At 42.5% G+C, this 16,780-nt stretch overlaps 1 protein-coding gene across 2 annotated transcripts in view; it reads right to left on the bottom strand.

Annotated features, from left to right (window-relative positions):
• LOC306934774 (kazrin-like) overlaps positions 1-16,780 on the bottom strand; it is a 296,761-nt gene that overhangs the window by 16,515 nt on the left and 263,466 nt on the right. For both annotated transcript variants that reach the window (XM_079517546.1, XM_079517547.1), the window contains exon 6: positions 11,118-11,309. In XM_079517546.1, the coding sequence (XP_079373672.1) occupies positions 11,118-11,309 (192 nt within the window). The remainder of the gene's footprint in view (positions 1-11,117; positions 11,310-16,780) is intronic.

Genomic DNA, 16,780 nt, shown 5'->3' with positions numbered 1-16,780 from the left:
ATTTTGACCTGAGATCAGATTCTAAAAATGTCTTCTACATCCTGACAGTTTTCTGGAAAAGCTATGTTTCTATGTCAGTCGTTCTTCGATTTTTCAAAAATAGCAGACCTACAAGCGCTATGAGCTTGTAGATCTGCTATTTTTCCATAGCTAAAGCATAACATAATGCTAACACCAAAAGGGGTCCATCATTGTCTGTTGTGTCACATATCTTCTAGTAGTACAGAATCTTAACCACAATTTAGCTGCCATGGGGAACCATTTCTGTCTATCTCCCAAACCCAGCAGCTCGAACAGTTCTTTACTTATCAGGTCTCTAGATGAGGATGGTTGAAAAGGGCCTAACAAAACATGTCCACATATAGAGTGGACTGAATAATGTGATCGTTTGAGAATTCAAACTTAAACTGTTGAAACCTGCTACCAATAAACATATATTAAAAAAAAAAAAAAAATTACAAAGGTAGAAAGTACTCATTATGTCCTATTTAAAGTTTTTGAACCTTTTGAAAATAGCCGATCTACAAGCTAATGCATTATTTCTTTTTTTAAATATATTAATCAAAATCTACAAAGTAACTAGTAACTAAAGTCTGAATCAATTAAATGTAGTGGAGTAAAAGTACAATATTTGCCTCTGAGATGTAGTGGAGTAGAAGTAAAAGTATTGTAAAATTGAAAATACTCAAGTAAAGTACAAATACCTCAAAATTGTACTTCAGTGATTGAAGTACATTTTATTGGCAGAAATGTAATCAGTACAGGGTACAGTCAAACAGAAATTTAATCAGTACAGGGTACAGTCAAACAGAAATGTAATCGTTACAAGGTACAGTCCTTGTGGTCTCGTTTCCATTCAGGTCCTGGGTATTCAATTCATAATCATGACATGAAAAATAACAACAAAATTCAAATCATCATAAAAGGTAAAAAATAAATATGTACAGGTTGGGGAACAAAGATGGGGGTTATAAGGAGGTGGGGAAGGTCACTAGACTAAGGGGTGGATTTTCAGGCCTGTTTTAAAGGACGCCAGGGATTTGCATTTTTTGAGGGAGGGAGTCAGGGCATTCCACAGTACTGTACTTAGGTAAACGTACTTAGTTTACGCCACTGCCAGAGTCCTAAAGCATCTTTCACTCATTCCACAACGCTCACGCAGGTAATAAAGTTCCTCACGTTAGAAGCATCTCCATGTTGGCACTATGCCAAGTGTCCCATAGGGAGCAGACAGGATTTTATTCAGCTTTTCTTTCAGCATAATTAGACAGAGAGAGAGAGACATTAGCTCATTGGAGGACACACCGTTGTTTGGGAACCTGCTTAACTGAATAATAATAAATAATAACCAATGAAAGGTGAACCCACAATTATCTTTGACCCCCCTTGGTCCAGTAGCATTATACAAGACAGAGTTCTTGACAGCAGGGAGCCAGAATTAAAAATGTATGAAACATGCTCATTAGTGGTATGAGAGCCCATTGGTGTGTGTGCGTGCGTGCGTGCATGCGTGCGTGCGTGCGTGTTTGTGTGCGTGCGTGTATGCTCGCGCAAAGCCGCTCAGGTGTGTGTATGTGATGAGAGTACTGTAAGGCAGAGAGAGATATCTGAGGTGAAGGACAAGACATTTTTTCTCTGAATACATGTTTTTTTTGTGGCTTTCGCCTTTTTTATTTTATATTTTTTATGGATGGACAGACAGTAGGCTGACAGGAAAATGGGGAGAGAGATGGGGGGGATGACATGCAGTAAAGGCCGTCGGGATCGGGAGTCGAACCTGCGGCACACTGCCAGACTGGATTACCAGCCAAGGTGCTTGGAACATTGAGCCATGGCCCAGGCCTGAATAGTTATTTTACTTACATAAGCATACATGAAGTGGTGCTGTGATGCACCAGACTTTGACCGAGTCGATCAGTCGTGCGTGTGGTTCTCGAGATGTGAAGGACATACTCCTTCACACACATTGCTTTGTGAAGGACATACTCCTTCACACATGCTTCACACACATTGCTTTGTCAGTACTGTGATGTTGGGCATAATAAACCTTGACATCCAGCATTTTGCTTTACCCCTCTGTCCAGTCACCAGCAAACAGTCCAATTCTGCATGGCTACAGTATAGTGAGTTAACGGTACTGTACTATATATTATTCAGCAATATAAAACACATTTTAGGCATATTGTCTTTGCTTGTCACTTTTAAATTGACTGTCCCCACCCCATTTTCCAGATGGATTCTGACTGGTACGTTGCCACTCTTTGTGAGGAAAAAAGATAAAGTTACCCTTCACAGCCACTGGGTGCCACTGTGAGCCAAACCCATTGCTCTCCCTGGAGACAAACCAATTGAAAAAGAAGATTGAAGCGTCAGTCAGAACAACCTTCCTCATTCCCATTACTTGTCACGTTGAACCGGTTGCCATTAACAGGGCAATGAATCACAGTGGATTGGGTAAACATTAGCCACTGTTAATGATTTTCCTCCAGTTTCCACAAATTCAATTGAAACATTTTTGACACAGAACTTAATTTGTTGAATATGATCAGGTTAAACAGTCCAGTGAGAGCATGCTGGCGCGTGTGTGTGTGTGTGTGTGTGTGTGTGTGTGTGTGTGTGTGTGTGTGTGTGGGGCAGGGTGTGTGTGTGTGTGTGTGCAATCTCTCGTGCGCGCGCAGGCAGGCATTTCTATTTGTAATTGTGTATGCATGCGTACATGTAGTATGTTATTACGGTATGTGTATAGACACAGACCGTAACATTTTCATTCATTTATCCATTCGTAACCTAAAGACTAGTGTACAAATTACATGCACTGGTACAGAAAGAGTTAAATGAACACTGAGGATTTTACTGTAGACCAGTGGGTTTCAACCCTTTTCATATCAAGGCCCATTATTTTATTTGGCATTTGAGCCACAAACCAACATGTGATGAGATTTAGCATCGCAGACACGAAATGTAAGAATATTTTGCTGTTGGATAAGATTTTGTCCACAATTCCATGCTGTATTGATGTGGTAGGCCAGATGTCAGGCAAACGTTTAATAACAATTCTTGTGACAATTCTCCAATTGTCTAGACTTCTTGTACTTGTAAATTAAGTAATGCAGATGTTTAAAAATAATGTAACTCTTGGGGCGACTGTGGCTCAAGAGGTAGAGCAGGTCGTCCAATGATCCATGGGTCGGCGGTTCGAATCCCGGCTCCTCCTGTCTACATGTCGAAGTGTCCTTGGGCAAGACACTGAACCCCAAATTGCTCCCGATGTGCTGGTTGGTACCTTGCATGGCTTCCGCTGCAATCGGTGTATGAATGGGTGAATGTAATGCACAATCTATGTAAAGCGCCTTGGATAAAGGCGCTATATAAATGCACCATTTACCATTTACCATTTAGAGCGTAAAAGGGTCCATTAGGTTTAATTTTAGACACTTAAGAGTTAAAGATCTATAAGGGTCCATTTGGTTGGGACCACCTGGAACCTCCTCAAGGACCGCCGGCGGTCCCCGGACCACTGCTTGAAAAGCCCTGCTGTAGAGCCTCGGCGTCAAGGACATACATAAGGACATACATAAGGACATACATGGTGCTTTGTGAGCACGCGTTGCTGCAGCATGAAAAGGCACTAAAACGAGAGGCGGAGCTGCACTTTGATGTTACACAGGCCGTCCAATAATGCGTTCATTTGAGCTCCGTATTGACTGTGGGGTCCCTGAGCAGTAGTAATTAGTCGACGCGAGAACGGCTAATTAAAAATCGTCACAGAGCACCAGCGATGCTTTGAAAATTAATTAAACATAACTTTGATGTGAAATGGCGCAGGTCTAAATGGGAGTTGGGTCGACTTTGTAAACATCACTCCGATTAACGGTCTATACCTCGGTCGAACTGGCCTTTTCTTTTCCTCAGCTTTGCTTTGGGCCCCTGGAGACCCCTGAGATAGTTTCCTTTAGTCATCGCTGGTGTACTCTCCTTCAGACTGGCAGAAAGTGAAACTATTGCACAAGTACCGGCTCGAGTTTACCCGAGGCATCGGAACATAACCTGCAATTGCAAAGCCATTACACAATTACTGTCACCATTACAGTGCACAGAACCCAATGACTGACAGAGTTGGAGGGGAGCACAGTAGGCCTTAACAATGAGACAACAGTGTGCACAACACTATGACACAGAGAGAGAGAGAGAGAGAGAGAGAGAGAGAGAGAGAGAGAGAGAGAGAGAGAGAGAGAGAGAGAGAGAGAGAGAGAGAGAGAGAGAGAGAGAGAGAGAGAGAGAGAGAGAGAGAGAGAGAGAGAGAGAGAGAGAGAGAGAGAGAGAGAGAAAACAAAGAAAAACCTAAACCTAAAGTACTGCAGGATATCGATATAGGAAGAGAAAGAAAGAAAAGAAAGAAAACTTACAACTAGAAAGAGAATAGACTGAAAGGTGCTGTTCTTTGCAGTCTCCATTTTGTATTCATGAGCATCATAAAATCTGCATGTAATTTAGCAGCAAACCGTCTGAATTGAGGCAGGAGTGACAGTTTCCATTCCCTATGTAAACGGGTATTATCTCAAGTGGCAAAGAGCAAAAGGGTGAAAAGGCATTTCTATTCAGCTACCACATCACAGAAGCCACCTCATTTTTGTACACAGCAGAATTGCCTCACGCTCACTGCATCTCTAAAACACCGGGCTTATTCTTCTGGGAAAACACTTTTGTCTGAGCATCATCTGGTGGCGATGTTCACAACATTGAAGCACTGAGAAAACTGTTGCGCCTTTCTTCGTCCTTTTTTTCTTTCTTTCCAAACTTGACTACGGTAGCGGTGGTCTCAAAAACATAAGGGAAACTTTGACAGGAAAAGACTCGCTCACCGAGTCACCGTATAGAAAATAGAAGTAAAACTCCTTAAACTGAGACTTAAGGAGACTATTTTATCATGCTCATAAAGTGCTCTGTGCTCAAAGTGCAATTAAAAAGCAAACGTTTCGGTCCTAGGACCTTCGTCAGTGCTATATCACAACATATCACAACATATCACAACATGAAATTGGGGGAAATCAAATGGACAAGACCTCAAATCAGTTGACTTGACAGCATGGAGTCATTAATGCAGCTAATGAGCTAACTGCAAGAACACTTGCAAATGCTGGAAATGTTTCAAATGAGAAGGTACGTCAGATCAACAATCTGTAACTTACTACCGCCAACAACTAATTAGTCCACTAATGAGTCCTTTTGTAGGGGCACGCTGTCAAATCTTACAATAAATGCACCATGTCTGTGTGTGTGTGTGTGTGTGTGTGTGTGTGTGTGTGTGTGTGTGTGTGTGTGTGTGTGTGTGTGTACGTGTGTGTGTGTGTGTACGTACATATAACGTTACGTACTTGTGTATGTCTGAAATCGTAACTCGAGAAACGTTCGCCCCAACGACACACGCGGTCCATATCACCACACGTGGTGCAGTGCACGGCATTGAGTCGGTCCGATACACGGTTGTCCAGAACACCCACAAAAGACTCTGGTCAGGTTCTGCCAGTGGACCTAATGAGCCTAAGTCACAACACCTGCGCAATTTCCAGGCTCTGCCAGGTCCAATTGTTTGCCATGGCAAACCCAGCCTTATTTCCCACACCTGCCATTTGATTAATTGTCAGTTTGCACTCTTTTACCACTGCACAAGGACTTACACAGATAGGCAGATGGTTAAAACGGGTACTATGGATATAATGGGTATTGCATACTAGGGTGGGGTATGTATTCCCGATTGTCATCGTTCCCAAGTAGGCCGGTGCCCGACAGGCATAGGTCTAAGGCCTGCTTTACACTGGCAGCCAAATCTAGCCTGAATCTCGCCTGAATCAGATCTGTGTCACTTCAAGATAGAAATCCGATTTCCTTAAATAAGTCTAAATGCAGACAGGTCACATGGAATCCGATTTTTTCAAATGTGACTTGAGTCACATCCAGAGGTGGTTTCAAATCCGATTTAAATCCGATCTGAGGAGATCTGTCTCAGTCTGAATGCAACGACCACATGAAGTGACCTGAGTCACATATCAAGCTGTCCAAACGTCACCCGCAGCGCGACCCGAGCGCTACTAACATGACGTCATTACAGAGCGCGAGTATTTTTATTTAAGTAAACAAACGAGAGAGAGAAAAACAACCAAACGAGAGTAAAAGAAAACAAGCGAGAGGACAGAAAAGAGAGGAAAACAATATTGCAACACACGTTTGTTTTATATGTATAATGTCACTTCATTATGTAAGCACTACAGCGGAGCGGACAAACAGTGAAATCTGTACCAAAGTCCTGACGTCACTCGCTCATCCCTTGGTCCAGGGTCGAAAAAGTTTAATTTTAAATCGTCTCATATAAGCATTGTGGTCCAAAAATAAATAAACTGTCAAAACGATATGTCGGGGAGGTGTCTCTGTATCGTTAACAGTCAGTCACTCATATTTGATACAGTCTCTTTCTAGCGAAAATATTAATAATTCGGCGGCAGTAACATTAGAGTTTTCTCTCAGTCAGTTGATTCTTTATATCCATTTGAATCAAACCGCTGTGATAATTTGTTTATTTTTGGAACACAGTTCTTATTTGATGCGATATGAAGAAGTTATTGGAATTCCGAAGGGGGGGTGCGGTTAAATGCAAACCGGGTAGGATGTGAAATGACAATGATCTCCTCGATCCTGGCTGTCATGTCACTTGGAGAGGAGACACACTGGAGGATGCCTCCGTTATTCCGTACAATATTCTAAACTCCTCTAAATGTACAGAAACAAGGCCGTTTATGAGGATATATGAGGAGAACGGCTACACGCGGTCCTATTTGCAATGTCAGATAGTTGTTGGTTAAAATAGAAAGGAGAGCTCGTAGTCCCGATGCCAAAAATACTTTTTAATGTATTTTATAATGACTCGTCAGAGGTAAATAAAATCATGCAAAGGACATACAATGAGTGCTGGCATTTTCTTCACCTCAACTTATATCTCGAGCCTTGAACCTAGAAGGATTTTGTTTTAACCTGGAGTGCTGCGTGTTGTCTGCTACGGCAGTACTTGTTTCTCAATGTATTGTATAATAAAAAATATTTTTGGCATCGGGACTACGAGCTGTGCGACCTCTCCTTTCTATTTTAAAGTTTGTCTCCCGTGGTCAGCACCTCCCTACTGTGTGCTCCTAACTTTTTTTGTTAGATTGTTGTTGGTTACCACGGTAACCAAAGCAGATATGTCGATGCAGGGCGGCTTTGCGTTGAGTTGTTAAAATCAGTCTGAATGCACAGATCAGATCTGGTCACTTGCAAACGGTAGTGTGAATGACTGGGCCAAAAGATCGGATTTGAGAAAAAAATCGGATTTGAATCGGATTTGACTTTATGTGACTGCAGTCTAAAGCCGGCCTAAGTAAGAGGAAATAATGATCTAGCTTTGCAAACGGTCACTTTAAGAACAGCAGTGTCCAGGAGTTACCATGGTTTTAATACAGACAACTCCAGGAACTTAATGGACACACAGTTTTCCCTCCCCTGGACTTAGCACTTCTCTTTCAAAACAAACACAAACTCTAATCATCACCATAATATGCAGCATGTGCAGCATACTGTACACATTATGGACAAAGTGTGAATCGTGGTTTGTGGAATCAACTTGTACAGTAAAGCAATACAAACAAGCAAATGACAAAGAATGGGAAAACAGATGTTTCCAGTTTCTGCTTGGAAACGACTGAAAGCATAGCTGGGTAGAGGGCCAGAATTGCTGGCAGCTGCCCATATGCAGAGGACTGGAAGATGCTAACAAAAAGCTAAAAAGAAAAAGAAAGAATGACATCCTCAGACTGTGGGCTTGCTAGTGCCACAGTATCAATTTGTACTAGGCTAGAGGTTGCCAGGCATGCTTAAAGGGTCAGAACACCCACACACAAAAGTCACAAATCTATATGAAACAAACAAATATTAATAATTAGATATGCCTATGTCACGTCGCAGAAATCAAACACATTGAGCGAGTAGCGCCAAGGAAATATACAGAGCAGCTATATAAACTAAACAGCAGAAAGCTCTATTAAACCAGAAGCCTATGAGAGCATTGTACAATAGCATTGCTCCCTATCGCAAAGGAGCGAAGGGACACCATTATTGTGTGTGTGTGTGTGTGTGTGTGTGTGTGTGTGTGCGTGCGTGCGTGCGTGCGTGCGTGCGTGCGTGAGTGTTCCTACATGTATCGCAACAACTAATGACACACATACAATATGTACAGTAGGTAGCATCTGGATGGAAAGGTATAACAACGTGTAGGTTGCAACAGGTCTACTCTGAGTGTATTTGAATTCACGTTAAATTAATGGTCAGTATTTTGCTGTGCACTGTATGATCTTCTTGGAAATTCATTTACGATGGAAATACATTGACATTACAACAACAATAGCCAAACCAATGGATGGTCACTGGATCAACTCGTCCTCGAATTTACACACACTAGAATTACACACTCACAAATTGACAATTAGAATATGACAACAGGCAATTTCCTGCTATCCTCCCACATAGACTGGCTGTAATTGTGGGCCATATCCGCCCTGCTTAACATTTGTGGACCTAGTAAGCCAAGCAACGTTTCTCCACCATACAGACATTCATTAGTGACTGACTGCTGATAAGGCCTGCAGGGGTCTGGGCTTTGGCCTTCATCAGCAAGCCTGAGTCTATTATCAGAATTATTAGAATTACAAGGCTGAGTCTGTGTGCAGACAAAAAACAAAACACGTGATAACCATTTTCTGATTGCATATTAATCATAACCTATTCTAGTTTTTTGTTTTGTTCTTACTAGTGTAGTAGTCTGGTACCAAATAGTATATGTTTTGTGTTTTGCCTCATTCTTTGTGAAATAATCCTTTCAAAAAGGTGATTCACCGCAATGTTGATGTCATCCTACCTGGTGACATTGTGATGCATGCAATTCTGCATGGCACACTGACTGTACCCTGTAAACACCTCAACAACCAACAATACAATGGAGATTTGATCGCATTTTACTGTACATGCCATCCAAAAACTAAAATACTTTCTAGGTTCTGTACCAGGGTCATTTTCATTGCAATTTATTTTGTGTGCACCGAGTGCACACACAGGGTATCAAAATGTTTTGCACTCGCTAAACTTAAGCTCTAATGATCATCACATTACAAATGGAGATGTAGAGTGGTGAAAATCAGACTTTGTAAAAAATAAAATAAAGTTTGACAAAATTATTAAAGTTAGCTCCGGAGGTAGAACAGCCGTCTGGTAACCGTCAGGTCCCCGGTACGAGAGCAGATGGCCCACCTATTCATTTCAATGAAAGCTGCTCACCAGCGCATGAAGAACACTCTACTCTACCTCCACATTTTGATTTGAGCACAAATCAAAGGCGGAAGACTTGAGCACTAGGGTTTCAAACGGTATAGGCTATAAATGCGGAAGTCTTGCAATCCCATATTTGACCATCATGGGCGCAGGCAGCTTTACTGTTCTAATGTGCTTCTGGGGGCTTGGCTCATCCAGGCTTTGTGTTGCCAGGTTAAGTCCTCCGCGAGCAAGACACTTAACCTCCAACTGCTCCCCGCCATGCCCTCACTCTCTGGACAAGTCACTGCTGGGTCAATGCAGAGAAGTAATTTCCCCTCTGGGATCACTACAAATCCGTTGTAGTGATCCCCGTGTAGCCATGTAGCCTAACAAGAACACTACAATCCCGGCTTTAATTCAGATAATATGAAGCCATCTGTGGTTTTCTCACTTATTGGCAAGTAGCTCGCTCAACAAGTTCATGCCCTTGGTGTCTGCACTACAATTCCTATTCAGGAATAGTGCTGTGTTCATTACATTTACTCAAGTACTGTACAATTTTGAGGTACCGGTATTTGTACTTTACTTCAGTAATTCCAATTCTCAATACTTTTACTTCTATTTAGGGATGTCCCAATCATGTTTTTTAGCTCCCGATCCGATCATTTGATTTTGAGTATGTCGATACCGATTTTCCCGATCTGATATTTATATTTTTATGGAACACTTGAGCCATATCACAATAGTACTGTACAATATCCAAAATTACAGACAGACAATGCCCAGTCTAATATCATGATATGGATATAATATTGATAAGAATGTCCCGATCTTCTTCCTCTTGCCATTTGTCCTCCTCAACATGCGTGGCCCTGTCCTATTGCTGCACAGCAGCTACAATTATTTTGGTTAAAAGCAGAGATTCTTTTTGTTTGTTGTTTCTTTCACAGAAGCTTAGCCCTCCCCTGAGACACAGAAGTGAGAAGAAAGAAATGGTGCCATATCTTTTAATGCACATTAGTTAGGTCCATTTATATGAAGGTAAGTTGAAAATGGGTGACGTGGACCTTTAATCATTCATTTAGTGTATAAAATAATTGGTCTATTTTGCTCTCAAAGTTGTTTCCCCAGTATAGTGTAAAGTGGTGTAAAGTAACTACAGTAAGTACATTTACTTAAGTACTGTAGTGTATTTAAGTACAATTTTGAGGTATTTGTACTAATTAATTTAATTAATTTGTAATTAATTAATTTAATTTCCAGTACTTTTACCTCTACTCCACTACATCTCAGAGGCAAATATTGTACTTTTACTCCACTACAGTTATTTTAAAACTTTAGTTACCAGTTACTTTGTAGATTTGATTATTATTACAAAACATACATTAACCACTTCAGCCTTATACAATTTCGGTCATTTGATGCGCTCACAATGCATTGCGACGCATTGTGAGCTTGTAGATCGGCTATTTTCAAAAGATCTTTTTACATTTGAAATTTTGAACAAGTATTTTGACTTTTGGTACTTTAAGTACATTTTGATGCCAATACTTTTGTACTTTTACTCAAGCAAATTTTCACTTGTATATTGCAGTATTGATACTATTACTAAGTAAGAAATGTGAGTACTTTTTCCACCACTGTACTTTAGCATGTAAAATGAGTCCATTCGTAGGCTCTCAAAGTTGTTTCCACAGTACAGTACAGTACAGTACAGTACAGTACAGTACAGTACAGTACAGTACAGTACAGTACAGTACAGTACAGCACAGCGTCTCTCATACCTTGCAGGGCCTCCTTGGCGCGGTCCAGCTCCTGCTCCTTGTGGGCGAGCTGCACGCGGAGCTCGGTGGCAGAGAGCACGTCGGCCGAGCACCCTCCCTGGGTCTCCTCCAGGTCCTTACTCAACATGTCCTTCATCTGCCTCAGGAGGTGCACCTCCTCCTGGAGCTGGGCCACCTCCTCACGCAACAGGACTGCAAAGCAGCAGCAAGGGAGAGGAGAGAGGAGAAAGAAACATTATAAACGGTTTGACTTGACTTGACACACAAACCGAAGCAAGACACTAATGGCACGAAAGAAGAGCCATCAATTCAATTCAATTCAATTTTATTAAAGGGTCAAATCACAGTTGTCTTAAGACACTTTACATGTACAGCGAAGGACCGACAGAGATCCCACCCTGAGCAAGCAATTTTGCGACATTGGTAACGAAAAACTCAAGAAACGTCAAGCAGAACCCAACTCTAGGGTGGGCGCCTGGGCCTCTGCCTCGACCGTGTCAGGGGAGAGAAAAGAGAGAGAGAGAAGGAGAGAGAGAGAGAGAGAGAGAGAGAGAGAGAGAGAGGGATCACAACATTGAATGAGGGGCAGCCTCAAAAGTGAACATTTCTGAAGAAAATAAAGCATCCTTAATGTAGTCTAAATACCCTCCAAATATTGAAAATAATAATAATTCATATGGTCCTCACTTCTTTGGAGCACATGCATGAAAATGGAACTCTGCATTTACCCATCCTAATATTAGGACTAGGAGCAGTGGGTGTTATTAATACTATTAGTGTGTGCTATTGATAGTGTCTTGCTCAGGGATGCTTCAACACAATCCAGGGCCAGGGGGTGAACAGGAGACCTTCTGTTTCCCACACGGCCTAGTCTCGCGTAGCCAGACAACTAGTCCACAATCTCCAAATGCTATATAGTCTGGAACTACACTTCCCGAAATCCGAGCAAGGAAGCTGGCATTTCCATTCACAAAAATATCTTTACATATATTTTTTAATATCCATTTCTGCTAAGCAGCAAGCTATATACAGTATGCTTAGATGATCTTGATTTATAATTAGGATACATTTGCGCGACTGTGAAGACGAAATGGAAGTGGGGAGGAGGCTTCACTTCCGCTTTATCGCTTGCTCATGATCAGAGCTTCCGTTCTCCAGACTGTATGACGGAAGCATTTGAAATTTGCAGGAGGCAACAGTTTGGCTACGCAAGACTACACACGGCCTCTCTATCCATTCAGCTATGGCCACTGTAGTACAATATGATTTTGCCTTGTTTTGGCTTGTCGTTAGAGCAATGTGCCCTGACAAAAAGGGGAAGAAATAAAAAGACAGCGAGGGTGATATGATATCTGAGTTGATAATAACCCCCAAAGGTTGACAGTAGCTGACTAATGAATGTGAGTGATATACTGTAGCAAAAGTGGCACGTCACTGAACTGCCCCAACGGGAAAGCCCTTGCTCAGACTTTCAGGGCTGCAGCACAGCTAGGGCACCAGCTTTTCTTTTGGGCAAAAACCCCCCAGCACTTACGTACCGTTTGGGGGCTGCTGTAAAAGCACTAAATTGGTTCTGAATGCGTCAGCAGTACCCCTCACTGTGCTGATAATGAAGCGAAGGTTTTCAGGCAGCATACAACCGATAGAAAGAAAATGCAGCTGGGTTTGCACCATCGCTGGTGAGAGAGGACTACAAATCGAAATGCAAAACATGCAAAAAGAGTTTTTGCATAGCACTGACTATAACAGTTCAAACCCGGCCTAGTTCAAAACATGGGCAGCATTGGCAACAGCAAATAGGAGAATCACACTCCTTTTCCAAAAAGCCTGTAGCAAAGTGACAGTGACATTCTTCCGTTTTTCAAGTCAAACCTCAGACAACCAATGTACAATGTCAGCCGAAAAAGCAGAGACATGTTTTACTTCTTTCACACTGTAGGCATTGCAGAAGTTGACGTATATGGAGATTTTTTTTAGAATTTATAGAATAAGTCGACTCATTCTGTTCAATTCGAGATATCCTCAGCACACCAGGGGGAAAGCTGGGCAAAGGCATTCAGCATGCCACCATCATGGAGTGCCAAGCATAAATCACAACTCCTCGTGTCCCTCCGCCAATATTGCCGTCAGAGAAATTGAAATCATCCAAGAAAATGCATGAGAACTGGAGCCCGAGTAAGCCTGACAAAATATCTGGAGGGAGAATGGGTCAATCAGAGAGGGATAATTCAGCTGCCGGCTGTGATTGAATTATGGAATGGATTAAAAACAATATTGGCTCAAACTAATTCAGTTTGCCATGTAAATGGTCAGCATGTATTATGTTGTCCCTTTTACAAGTCCTTCTGTCGCTGCTGACCTCATGGTGTACTGTAAGGCCAAGGGTTCCCAAACCTTTCAGGCCGCAACCCCCCAAAATAATCATAACTAGAAAAAGTGCCCTTCTGGGCACAGGTCTCCACCAGGAGGATAGGACTGTGTGAGATGTTTGTCAAAATGTTTAGGAGTAATATAAACATGTTTGCCTTTGATGGCAATTGGATGATTTGCGGTGTTTAGCAAAAATCAACCTGTTGGTGGCGCTATAACAGACCAATGTGAAAAGGGTGGGATATATTCATCAGCCTAGTAAGAAAATGTGTGAAAGATTTCACGTAAATTGCATGCTGCGTTCATGATTTGAGGCTTTTGTTCAAAACGGGGCAATCTTGCAAACTGTGAAAGCCAATTATAGCCAATTAGGATGGAATATGAAATATCGGACAGATCCGACTTGAGCACATGACCATAGAGATACTGTGTAACGATTTGCGAGATTTTTGGACAGAATCTGGAGGAGTAATATAAAAAAATGTGTTTTACAAAAGTCGGCCTCCTGGTGGCGCTATAAAAGGCAGATGCGGAAAATGCAGGTCAAAGGTTTGTCCTTGGCCTCTAGGAGTGTGCCTTCGGCCTGGTGGAGACAATTAATTGGAATGAACACTTGGAATTATAGGCATTACATGTAGCTTGACTCGGTCCCACAGATAAATACTGTAAAAAAAAATAGCCAAACTCACAACGCTTCGCACTGCGAGGCGTTGTAGAGCTTGTAGATCGGCTATTTTCATGTTTGCCTCATTCTTATGTAATATTTGACAATTTGGTCAATTTGGTATTACAAAGGTTTGTAAGTAACCTTGTGTGTAACGCATACTGAGGTACGTAGTCTACAGTTGGGTTCCACCGATATTGTCCCTTATCATTTGACCCATTTAGGCCTGACCTCAAATTTTTTTTAAATCCTTCTAAATCCTCCAGTTTTCTGAAATAAATATTTTCACGATTTTTCAAAAATAGCAGATGTACAAGCTCGTAGCGCGCCACTCGGTGGCGCGCTATGAGCTTGTAGATCTGCTATTTTTCAATAGCTAAATTATAACAATGTTTAAAACACCAAAAGGGGTTCCCGCCCAAAATGGGTTAACTGTCCTTTTGCGCAGATCACGCAAACCTCAGCAAAAAGAAAAGGACAATATCGATGGCCTCCAACTGTAAGTACACACCATTCCTCCTAGTTCTAACTTCTATGCCCAACTGAACAGGCACCCTGACCAGCCTGTAGAAGTCACCAGTGTGCAGCAATACACGCCTTCCCGGCTTCCCTCCCATTGACATGGCCAACCAACTGTGTTCATCTGAATGCCCATGCAGCCAAGCCATATCCCCCACGGTGGTGGATGGGACCCCAGTACCCCTGTGCCAGCAGTGCCACCCATTGCCAAAATGCTCCTCATTTATAAAGTAGTGTATAATAATTAGCCTGGATACCAGACAAATCACAGCTAAAACAAAAGCCATTGTGCTGGGCAGATATTGGTCTGGCACTCACCTCAGAGTTGTGGGTGACCAATCAGAGGCCACTTTCAAAGTGGGATTTTTCTTTTGCTGTGAGTAACGTTTGAATCTGTTTGTATCCGAAAAGTACTAAACACAAAATGTAATTTGTGATTTGGGCAATAACTTCAGATAAACGTTTAGCCATTATTACTGTCCATTTCCCCCCCAGTAAGATTAACTACAAGAGTTAATTTTGAACCTTTGGACAATATTTGGGAAAAAAAGAGTATCCGTGTTAACTTCTGTTTGATCGTCACTCGTTTGTTGAAAATTGACTACCAATGCACATTGCAGGAAGTTATTTTGCAATGTGACAGTTATTCCCTTCCAGTTCAATTAGTACACTAACAAACTGAACAATCAATCTCAGCCATTGATGACTTCTTTTGATGACTTCTTTCTCTACTTACAGATGGGCTGGAGTGATAATCATCTCTTACCCTCTCTAAAACCCAAGACCTTGTCTGAAGAAGATCTACACTGTAAAAGATCTGTGACGTTAATTCATCTTCTTAACATATTTATAGGAGACATTTTCGCTCGCTCGCACAAGCACGCACACTACACAAGTGAAAATAGCGGATCTGCTATTTCAGCTACTTAAGTGGTTAACATAAAAACACTCCAAGGAGACCTGGCGTACACTGTGCTGTATGTACCTTTCAGCACGATGAAGGTCTGGCACGGCCACTCTGGAGCGAAAATAAACCTTTTTGTTGCCCACGTTCTGTGGCCTTTTGGTTTTTAATTTGTGTTAGCTAGCTAAATCGATGTGCTCGTGGAGTCGATGCGGGCAAAAAAAAAAACAGGTCATTAGAAGCAGGGTCGAAAGAAACGGTGGCGAGGAGAGTGTCATTACACAGAGGTGTACTTAATGGACCTGCGGTAATAGGACCACATTTTACAGAGCAACTCAAGCTGCTACAACAAAGAGCCGCGCTGTTCTAGAAAATAAGAGCCTGTGAGATACTGTTCGTTGGCGTTAAGAGATTCTAGTGTAAGGTCATGCGCTTGATTCAATTACTAACTCATTATGGCTGTTTATTGATTGTGCAACGGGCAGCACTCTAAGTCGAAAAAAGAAAAATCACACACATGTGAAGTGAGTGGTGCAACTCCGTGTGGGGGTCCCCGGGGGGTCCCCGGAAGTTCCAGACCCACAGGACCACGACCAGGGGGGGTCGCGCGTCATCGTACCAACACCTCGTTCTCAAGGAAGACAGTTGACTGGCCCTTAAATAGGCTACCCGCTGCTATAGGCCTATTATTGTTATATATCATTGACCTAAATGGCGTTATATCATTATCAACAATGATAGTATGACCGGCACCGGTCCGCGTACCAGTGGTTGGGAACCTCTGCTCTACTGTACTGTACTGTCACTGTACTGTACTGGCACACCCGAAATCATCATATATACAGTTAATATGTGCGTCTGTTTGTGTGTGTGTTACGGCCGGGCTCCACCGGGCGCGTCAGCGTCGCGTCTCCGTCACCGTCAGGGAATGTTCCCTTTTTAATCAATGAAGGGTGGCTCCACTGCCCGCGTTGACGGAGACGCGACGCGTGCATTAAAATTGAACCGGTGCGTTTTTTGACGCGACGCAGACGCAACGCAACGCGTCCGGTGGAGCCCTGGCGTTAGGTTGCGCACAGGTGGTGAAAAACAGCCATGCTGTTTTCGTGCTCAGACCCAGGCACCTACCCACCCACCCACCCAGCCACCCAGCCAGCCACCCACCCAGCCACACACAGCTCCGTAAGGGAGTGGTTGCACCACTCA

The sequence above is a fragment of the Electrona antarctica genome, assembly GCF_951216825.1.
Source record: "Electrona antarctica genome assembly, chromosome: 2".
Classification (NCBI taxonomy): Eukaryota; Metazoa; Chordata; class Actinopteri; order Myctophiformes; family Myctophidae; genus Electrona; species Electrona antarctica.
This window is presented reverse-complemented; position numbering and strand designations above follow the sequence as displayed.